The sequence below is a fragment of the Apis dorsata genome, unplaced genomic scaffold (assembly GCF_000469605.1).
Source record: "Apis dorsata unplaced genomic scaffold, Apis dorsata 1.3 scaffold_185, whole genome shotgun sequence".
Lineage (NCBI taxonomy): Eukaryota > Metazoa > Arthropoda > Insecta > Hymenoptera > Apidae > Apis > Apis dorsata.
Window position 1 is genome coordinate 47,838 of NW_006263470.1, and position 11,308 is coordinate 59,145.

The following is an 11,308-nucleotide window of genomic DNA, read 5'->3' on the forward strand; positions in this document are numbered from 1 at the left end:
ACGAGGCATTGAAAAAAATTATCATTTTTTTTTTCATTCTTACTTTACGAAGATTTTACAAACCTAAGGTATGTGTGTTAAGTTAATTAGATTCTACCTGACAAATTTCTCAGTACATAGTCTTTCGTTTTCCTTTCCTTTTAACAAATTGATCTTTTTTTTCACGTGAAAGTTAGTGTGAATGTAAATGATTTAATATCGTAAAAAAATAATTCAAATCCTTCATTTAATATGAATTTTTGTCATTTACAGATAGATTTCAAGAAAGAATGATTAAAGGATTATAAATATTTTGCTGATGGTCTTGATTTTGACACATAATTTCATTTCTAATAAATAAACTAATCTAACGATACATTACGATATAGTAATCAGCAGAGGTGCCGATTTCTCGGGCCACCGCAGCTAAACTTCAGCTTCGTATCTAACCCCAAACCAGTAGAACCGGATTTCGTGAGAATATGTCCCCCAAGGCTTGAAAAAAGAAGCGTCTAAAATAAAGACGCATAGAAGAATTTCATTGGTACGTAGCACCATGTTTAGACATTATTAAATTACGCGTTACCCGTGATTTTTCTCTTAGATATGTTCTGAAAGTTATTCCAAATCTCGTCTCATAACATCGAATAACATTAATAAAATCCAAGTATAAATAATAAATAAAATACAATAATAGTTCGCCGCTTGAAATCATTCATAGCCACGCCGGAAATGTCTTAAACTTGTAGCGACTATTAGAAAGATACAAGTTTGTCGTCTCCATAGACCGAACAATAAAGTATTGTGAATTCTTCATTCGTGAGAAAAATGGTTGAACAGTGGCTCATTAGAGGAAGATACATTTTACGATCTTCTATACTATTCTATGACTTTAGAAAAAAAAATTGACTACCTGTGAGACCAACACGATCTTTATTTCCTCATTTTATTCTGTTACATACAAATTTCACAGATAATACATCAAATCGTTTTCCCATTATCCTACAATAATATTAAAACATGGCAATTCTTCTATCAATCATAATGGAAACCGTGTTTTTCTTCTTGCAGCATGAAAATTACTCGGCGGGATCGTCTCTGCGGTCAGGGATTACGTATCGCGATTGGAAGTGCATCGATCGTTCATTTCCTTGTCAGGGTGAAAAACGAACACGGATCGTTTGCCTTTCGTGGTGGACAGATAAAGCGAGATAAAACGGAATAGGGGAACGCAAAGGACGAAGACAAAGCCACTTTGACCATTACTCTCGAGTTTCGTGTCGATAATTTTTAAGATCGATGCGGTTCGCGATCCCTCGGAATACCAAGTTACACCGGCGTCGGGACGTCACTGTGCACGAGGATCGGTCGCGAAAACAACGATATCCGATCGATCGAGACTACGCCAATGTATCTGGTCCCGTAACGGGGCTCGAACTACGGTCCGCTGCTTCGCGTACTCGAAACCCATCGCTTCCTGTACCAACGACTTTTTTTTCTCCCTTTCTGTCTCTCTCGAATGACCGGGCTTAATTAAATACCGGTAGAGCGAGGCATCCGTGTCTTCTTCGCGAAGAGGTTACGCTTACGTGATTTCGACGCGCGATTTTACTTTGCTAAGGGTAGGGATGGAGGGAGAGACGGTGAGAAATCGCTGCCGATAGGGAAATGTAGGTAACGAACGAATCCGCGACTGCTTTCGTGCAGGAAACTGCTTAGAAGCGATCGGCGGATGGTTTACAGATGTTGGGCAACATTTGCACGCTATTCAAGATTGGTAATCATAAAAAAGGGAGATAGCGTGGGAGGGTGATTGAAAATTTGATAGAGTTAAAAATGTGATTTTAAAATTGAATTGGAAATATGTATTGAATGAGAAACGAATAGAGGAAGATAGAATAGTATTGATTTTTTGATTATGTATATTTTTAAAATTCGATTTTCCAAGAATTGATTACATTTTGGTTGGTTACTTGGGATTCGGAGAAATATTACACATCGTGCATTTTTATTGCTGAACATGTTAGGCATTGAAATTGATATATAGAATGAGGAGAAATTCTGACAACGTCTGATTATGCTGTAAGAAAGTAGTATATGTTATTAATAAAATAATTATTTAAATTTTCTATTCTGTGTATGCAAAAATCGACCTCTATACATTGGAGAAAAAAAGAAAAGATGCACATAAGAATGATGCATACTTATACAGCTGGGCAATGCTTACGCATACATACGCTCATATAAAAGGACCTGTCTCCATGAATGAAGTCAAGTGGGGCCACGTGACACCAAGAACGACGTAAGGAACGTGCGCGTGAAAAGCGCGCCGGTGGTTTACGCGCGACATCGAATGTTCAGTGATAGGCCAATGGATGGCGCGGATGTCGCGTGGCGGCTGCTTGAAACACCTGACTGTCGCCTCGCAGTGTAGCATGGACTCGTGTGGCGCACACTTCTTTTAAAAGTGGTAGCACGCGCGGTTTCGAATATTTGCTTTTATTTTCGGCGTACCCAATTATGTATACGCGAGTGACAGTTGACGAGTGTGTAATGTTTGCCGATTGACAATCCTTCGTGTGATATGAATCGAGAGAACGAAGAGAATTCGCGAAATTTCACCGACCTAGAGTTTCTCATCCGTGAACGGTGCACTCGTTTCGTACGCGGGGTTCTGTCCTATGCGCAGTAATTATGACAATTCGTTCGATCTGCGCACGTATCGAATTTGTGGCGTCAAAGGGACAACTTCGCGTTGTATCGGCAAATAAAATTTAAATGCGGAGAAATAATGCCTAAATCACAATCGAAATAGCGTTGTGCGAATTTTATAATCGTATTTTGTCCTATTATCATCGTGTTTATCGCGTTTTTAATAATATGCGAGGATTAGCATTCGGTATACGATTGCGGTATTCGAACTTCCCGCTTCGAGCGTTCGATATTTTCGAGCTTTCCTCATCGAAATTCCGATTCTCGCGGTTTGCGAAAATGTGATCGAATGGCGTATCCCGCGTCGTGCGACGGATTTTTCGTGGCCGGAAAACGCATATTTTCGTGATCAAAATGACGGTGAACCGATCGGTGATAACAATAGTGTTAATATTAGTGACTTTCGTGATTGTGTTAGTGCATATGAAGGATGTGACGACACTGGAGTACGACAATCTTCTTTTGGCAAACGAGACCAACGCCAAGCATCGCGTCCATACAGGTCAGTCAATGATTTTCTTTTTGATATCTCTTTTCGGCATCGAATCTTTTATTTAACTCTTCTGTTTGATCCTTAATCGTATAATAACTTTGTTCGTTATTAAGATTTTGTATTAATGAATTTAAAAATCGATCATGTGCGTATGAAACGTAGTCATATTTCCAAGAATTTTCGAAGTTGTATTCATTTCTTTAAAAAATGTAAATAGAATTATAAATACGGATAAAATTTCTGAGAAATTGATTTCGTAGTATCGAGCACAACGTGTTTATAAACAAGATCGAAATAGTTTAGATACGTTAAATACGTACTTCGAGTACACGTTTCTTTCGTGGGTTCAATTGTATGCGTGCAATTTACATGTATTTTTATATTGAGAAATTTCGAAGACGCCATCTATGAATTATAAATTATATTTCACACATACATACATACATACATACATACATACATACAATGTTTTTCAATTGGACTCGTTATGAACATATTTTTTTCTTTTTTCCATGTTTTTCTCTATCACTTTAATTTTCTAATTAATTATTTTCATTTATTTTATTACATTCACAATATATACATACGGATTTTCAATTTTATTTATTCATAATCGTTGTTTGAGGACGTTGTTTGTAATTCTAATTTTTCATCCTAACTCTTTGAATATGCATAACAAAAAGAAATATTTATTTCTCGAAAAGGAATCAAATTTTCATGACAACGCCCTCTCATCGATGATTTTATACATGTTACAATTTGCATCGAATGTCACCGCTCATTTAAATTATCGAAAGTGTCGCGATTATGGTTATTGCACAATATATGTTACGATCTTTTTTTAAAATATTACGATCTTATAAAAAGAAAGATATTATATTTTTTTTTCAATTATGTATTACACATGCAACGTTTCATAATTATCATAAAAAAAGTCGATATTTTCTTATTCGTCATTTTTTTTCACATTGAATGAGATTCTTTTCGAAATTTTTCGTCGTAAAACAATGATATACGTAACATTTATGAACGTTTTTCGTTTGCGGCAATTGCACTCTCTCGAAATCAACAGTATGACGGTGAATGCTTGAACTTTGTTACTCGTCTTTTGCCGGGGAAGAATGACCTTTGCTCTAACGCTTCTGTGAAAGTATTATACGTTCGCCGAGTAAGGCCTTGTGCCTTTCCGAAGTAATCTTCTAACGCACACCTACTTTTCACGGGAAAAATTTCATTTTCCTTTTACTTTCTGTGTTCTGAAATCTTTGTCTTATTTTTTTTCACATATCTCCCCGTATTTTTTGATCTATGAAATTATTTAAAAATAGAAGTATAAAACAATCGTGAATATGTTACACGCGTTAAAAAACGGGTAACCATTATTGTATATTATAATTTATTATCGTGAATATAATGATGCTGATTCTTAATATACAACGTGATTCAGATATTTTTAGGATAAATTTTCATTAAAATATTTATTATATTTAGATTTTTAGAAGGTTTTTATTATTTTTTTTTTTACATCTGTTATAAATTTTCAATTAGTAATAAACTACCGCAATTTTTAATAGGAATAAAGCGTGAATATGAATGAATGCGATATCAAAATAAGCAAAAATTTACAGTTTTACGTAGAATAGGAACGAATTTCGATCTATACGAATTATTTAATCGTTTGTAATTTAAAAGAGGAACGAGTTTGCAGGATAAATTGACTCTCTTAAGTGGAATTGAGCAAGTGCAATTGAAATGCATCGTCCTCGATAATTCACGTCAAAGTAACATCTGAAGTAACATCCGTAGTAAAAAGATTACATAATTCTTAGGAAAAATCGTTTCGCTGTTTAGTTTTAATTGTGTCCATTATACTATAGAGAAAGTTTTAACTTGTATAGTTAATTTACAACATGATCGCCTTAATTTTATATTTCAACGATCTTTCTCGAACTCGCCGAATTCAAATGAAATTTCGAAAAATATAGGTAAAATTTACAAAATTACAAATTAGAGATTTTATTACTCGCAATTCTTTTCTCCTGAACTCGTTCGCGTCTCATTTTCGAATTATTTTTTCCAAAAAAAAAAAAAGGAAATATAATTCGTATGCACGACTCCTCAATTTAATTACACCTGCGTAACAACCTGATTCTTTTACCAAAAAGTTAAACGGTAATTAACGAGTACACGCCTAGAAAAATTTCTCACGCCAGAAAAGAATTCGGGGATCGTGGTTGGATCGTGTCCATCAACTTAATCCCGCCCGTTTAATTTGCATTCGCTTAGAAAGGCGGAAATGCGTTTCTGTTCGTGTCCACAGAGGTGTCGCATGCCAACTCGATGAACTCTCAAAACAGACTAACTGTGCGTGCAAATTACTCGCGTGATCGCGCTTTCTATCGACGTACAAAATGTTAAATAGAATTTGACGCGGTGCCACATTGAAACGTATATACGCGATCATTAATCAGCCGAACGATAATTAAGTCGAAATTCTCCGTTTAAAAGATCTTCGTGCGTACACGGTGTTGCCGGTGTGAAACAACACAGGATGTATGGTGTAATCTGGACGTGTTGAAACCCGTGCTACAACGAAATTGATTCAGAGACATTCTAACCGAGTGATCGCGAACAATCGAGGATTTTTCTTTCTCTCTCTCTTTCTCTCTCTCTTTTTTTTTTAAATTTAATAAGGCAAACAGTTACGCGTGTATCCGTCTTTTATCGTTGCTAATTGAAAGATTCGTAACGAAATCGATCCTTGTCGATTTTTCTATTTTTTTAAGAAGAGAAGAAAAATATATCTCTATACGTCTATCTATATATAATTTTTATCCGGTAGATTTGATAATTTAATTTAATTTAACTTTTTAGAATTTTTACAATTTTTAATCAAAATTAATATAGATTGTCACGATTCCATTTGGACGATGATCCAATTTTTCTTTAATCTCTAGTCCCAGTCTTTATAAGAATTTTCCTGATATATCGAATATTTATTTTTTTTTTTTACAATTTTTAGAACTTTATTTTACAATAGAAAACGCTAATCGAAAATATATCAACGGCAATTTCATGATATCGATTTATATTTAGGATGACGCTTTATCTAATTAAGTCTTTATTGTTGAAGCCGCGATTTTCGCAAGATGAGAGAATCAAACAAGTTGGCAAGTTATTTTAGTACGTGCGACAGTGTCTGGCACATCTGATGCATATGCATGCACTAAACGTAAACGTGCTGCCAGCGTAGAGTTCTTTTTCAACCTTGGTTACGAATGGTATACCGTGTACGTGTCGAGCCTGTTGTTAAGAGGATGGAATCGTACGAATCCTGCCAACGATTAACTGTACGAGCCTGATGCGCTCCAAGCGTTTGTTTAACGATGAAACATTTACGATTCGTTAGCGTTATTTATGATTTGGAACGGGTTCGTTAATAAATCATCCGACACGTTAAGTATATGCGAGCATAGCGCGCGATTGCTTCCCTCTTTGTTCGCGACAGTTGCCTGCTGTGTTATTAATTAATTCTTTTTTTTTCTTTTTTTTGCGCGCGTTAAACTTTTTTTTATTTTTCGAAAAACAATTGATGCAAATCGATGGATAGAAGATCGAATATCTTTTCAATATTGTTATTCAAAATTAATTACAGAGGAAGGTTTAAGTGCAATCTCAAGGAAAGATATCTTTTTCGCAAAGAGTTTGAATAAAATGAAGAAAGAGATATGAATAGATGATAAGATGCACGCATTTCTTTTTTTCTGAAGAAAACATTATATCCAATTATTAATAATTTCGCACTCGACACAAAATCTTTCCTCGATATTGCAATTTATCTCGTTTCTATTGTGATTCAGCGTTTCAAAATCTTATCTAAAAGATAGTAAGGTTCGTAGAAGCGCGGTGGAAATAAAATAAAAGATGGAGACGAACGAAGCGCCATGCTACACAATACAATGTGTAAGAACGTTTTGTGCGTTTTGATAAGAGAGGATCTACGTACTTACAAGATCGTGAGCGGACTTCTTATCTATTTTCAACGTATGTGTAGCTAGTTACAAGCTACGAAAAGGCAAATAGGATAAAAGAGCGTTTCGTGTTAGAACTCCAGGAAGCCTCCAGGAAAGATTAATGTACACGCGATGTTAGGTGATTGAGGAAGAGATTTAATTAAGATTAACCCCACCGCATTAGACGATTCCTCTCTAATTTACAAGTACGCAGTATTACGCTGTTATGGAATAATGTGATTTATCGTTTTCTTCTCCTACAGAATTATACCACGAGATTCTGTAACTAATAATTGAGAAGCTTTTCGAAAAGAAGAATCCTCGATCAAATTAGCTTTCGTAAACCTGCGTTTTTTTTTCTTCTTCTTTAATCATTAACACACTTTTCATTCTAAGCTAAAAATTTAATAATTATCCAGTAGTTGCAAGAAACTAAATCTTAAGGATGATAGTTTTAAAGTTGTCGGGGTCTCGATACGTTTCCTTAATTATTGCGTATTGCATATTACGTGTACGGTCGTGTAATGGAATGCAAAGATTTCAAGGTTTCACCTATATAGCTATGGACAGTTTTGCCTTATTTGTATGTATTGGATACACCAATGTGATTCGAACGAGATTTAAGTCGCGATAAATCATGCATATCTGCCGTTGAAAGTTGGACAGTAAACCAGTTCTCCAGCATTATTGACTTTTTCCCGACGATTTTATCGCTTCGATTATATCTATCTGTATAAGTGAGATTAAAATTTCGCCAATTTACCGTGCGATTCGATTTCGTGAAATTTTACTTTGAAAAAAAAAAAATGTAGAAATTTAGGATCACATTAAGATACATCCATTTGAGTGTAAGATTCTCAACGATCGATCTCGAGGATCGTTAATTAATTAGGTTGAGAGTGAAAGTTAGTTTTAATCCAATTGCAAAAAAAGTCACTTTCAAGATCAAACTCTTGAGGAACTTTTTCTTAAATGGATTCTTACTTAAAATGACCGTGACGATAATTAGAATTATCGCTCAATGCCGTCGAAATCAGGGATATATCTCGAAATTCAGCGTTAATTCGTTAATCATTTACGACGATACCATCGATCATTCACGAGCGAATCCATATAATATAATTCAATTTACATTCAATAAGCTTGACCACGTTTTCTCTTACCTCGTTTGCATATCGCCTTATACAAAATGAAGTGCGAACTCGAGCTCGCTTGAAAAAGAAAAAAACATGGCATATCTTTGCGCGGTGTGTTTTAGTAAACGAGACGAGTTTTCTCGCGTGTTTACCATTTTCTGCACGAGATCTTCTCTTTCTCTCTCTTTTCCACCTTTTTTTTCTTCTCTTTTCGGGTTGGAGCTTTATGAGCTGAGCAAAATACGACGCTTGGCTCGTTCGAAGGGTGCAATTTTACCACCGATCGCGATTAGGGACATTAACTTCTTTTTTAGGGCCAAATATGGGTTTGGATTCTTCTCGATGGGGTACACAAGTCCACCAGTTACGCTCGTTTCGCTCCCGTTATTATACAGAACAATGAATAGTTAAGATCTCTTTATTGCCAAGCCACCGGGGCTGTGGTCGTTTCGATGCTTTCCTCTTTCGCCTTTATCTCTTTTCGAGAGACATTGAAAACTTTCCGGTTTAAGATTCTTTTTTCGTTCAAACAATAGGATTAGGTGAAATAAAATCACCACCGAAGGTGAACTCCACAGTATCATGAATCTTTTAAGTATCATTATATTACTTGTTAGATTTTAATCAATTGTGAAGATAATGAAAAGAAATGCAATGATTTTTCTAAAATTTTTTTATTTTATAATCGTTCAAGGATGCAATATTTTCTAATATTAATAATCGGACTTAAAAAAATTCAACGATAACAAAATGAGAGTTTCCCATCCCTGGTTGAAATTCCACACGAATCGTGAATCAACGTACAAAAATAACGTCTCTGTTACGTGGACGAGTCACAATGAAAAAATATATCATCAGGTGCACAATTGGTAAATAAAGAGACGGTGGGAAACACGGGATCGGTGAAAACATTGGCGAGGAAAAGGCGTCGGTTCCGTGGCTATGGTCGAGCAATAAATCGCTGCCGTGAGACAGTAATTATCGTCCTCGGCGATATTTTTCGCTTTATTGTATGTCGTGCTCGAAGGAATGCGGTTTTTCTCGCCTCGTTTTGACGTTCTGATATCCCCTCCCTATTGTGGTCCTCTGTTCGAGATTTTGCCAATATTGACAGTACAATGGCTCCGGCGCGAACATTGTCAATGTTTCACCAATCTCTCGAGACACGTCGTTATAAAGGGATAACAGGCGCGTGAATTTGTTAAATGGAGAAAAAGATTTTCTTTCTTATCTCTTTTTCGCTAAGATCGGTAGGAAAAAAAATTTTAACGATAGAAATTCTTCGCGATTTGTGGATTCGCGGTTTCAGATAAAAGTAAAAAAAAAAGAAGGAACGATGTTTTGCTATATTTGAGAAGCAGAATAATTATCGTTGGGAGTTGTGTACAGATGAACGCGAATGCGAGTGCATATTTGTGAAGAAAAGGGTGTGGTGCGTAGATATACTCTGTATAATATTATTATGTTAATGCTTATATATGATATAATTGAGAATAAATATAAAGGTTCGCGTATTCATTTTTCAATTCATTTCGAAGTATTATATTTTCTTGTTATATATGTAAAAATTTTTTTATCGGTATGTATCATTATTTGTTACTTCGAATCCATTTATTAATTTTCGTATTTAAACATTTTTTTAAATCTCGAATGCCTCGAAGTTGCAGTCGAATAAAACAGTATATGATTCGTGCTTGTTCACGTTGCTCCGTGGCTCGAGTTTATGATTACGGTCGTTGCAATAAATGGGTAACAGTAGGACTAAAAGAGACGAGATTTGCACAAATGGCAATGGCGGCAATTAAAAAGGTAGTCAGGTAAAATGACGATTATCGAGAGTCGAGAGTATATACACACAGGTGAATGTAAATGCTGGTTAAGACCGAGTATAGTCGGACACTCAGGATGAAATGGGTGTGTGGAATAGACGTTCTGCAATACCTGGCTCGCAAGACCGCGCTCTGTCTTAAGATAGGAATGAAATAAACGTATTTCACGCGATAATCTTTTTCTCACTCTTGCTACTTCAAATGTAAATTTTGACACAGGGATTTAAGATAATATTCGAAATTAGTTGACGCCCCGTGAGGGGAGAATCTATGAGCGCCTATAAGAACACGAGGGCACAAGGAGATACACTCATTCTTAAACTATCCACCATCCTATTTATTAGAAGAAGAAAATATCAAATTCGCTGTAACGCGATACACACAGCTCGGATGGAAAAGATAACATTCCAAACTTCAAACTCTAGAGAGAACTAGATTTTCCACATTTGTCAACGCGGCTCGCGATCCCTGTTCTACGCCTAGCTTCTGCGGTCGACAACTGATAGATAACGAAAAATAGGCGAATAGAAAGGATCGAATGATGTTGATAAAATCGATGAATCGTAGCTGGGAGAAAGAATTTTTTTAGTAACGTTACACCCATTGTCCGCACTTGTGTACCATTTGCAATGTTCAGTCGGGAGAATGGCATGGCGATTAGATTACCTTTGGTATGGTAATATAAACGGAGAACTTCTTCATCGGTGGACTCGCGTCTTCGTAATTAAGTAAAAATAATAAACTCCGCGATAATAACCGGTCGGTACGTTAAAGCACGCAATGCCGACATCAAGGTCTCTCTATTTATTAAACCGACGAGGGAGCGCATCAGGTACTAAAACGCTACAATTACCCGCGTATTCGTGTTCTGTGACGTGGTACGGGCATAGAAGCTACGGGCAAATCACCGGCACGCTTGCTTGCCAGAAACGATCACGCGTCGCGTTGATTAAGAATAAAACAAAGACCGCCGATACCACGTACGTGTTGACTTGGCCGTGCTCGGACGATTAAAGGAGCGTGTTCTGACATTTTCCCCTTCGAGTCCTCTCGTGTTATCGAATCGATTTTTTAAATGGAATAATTAACGAGACAATCGTTATTTATTTTTGTCTTTTTATTTCTTTTTTTTTTTTTTTTTTTTTT

General features: G+C 36.0%; 1 protein-coding gene across 1 annotated transcript in view; it reads left to right on the plus strand.

The window, feature by feature from the left end:
- The first annotated feature begins 2,388 nt into the window (after nt 1–2,388).
- Nucleotides 2,389–11,308, plus strand: part of LOC102680117 (mitogen-activated protein kinase kinase kinase 1a-like) — a 175,217-nt gene continuing 166,297 nt past the window's right edge. The window contains exon 1 of the mRNA XM_031509837.1: nt 2,389–3,193. Within this exon, the coding sequence (XP_031365697.1) occupies nt 3,046–3,193 (148 nt within the window). The 5' untranslated portion in view covers nt 2,389–3,045. The remainder of the gene's footprint in view (nt 3,194–11,308) is intronic.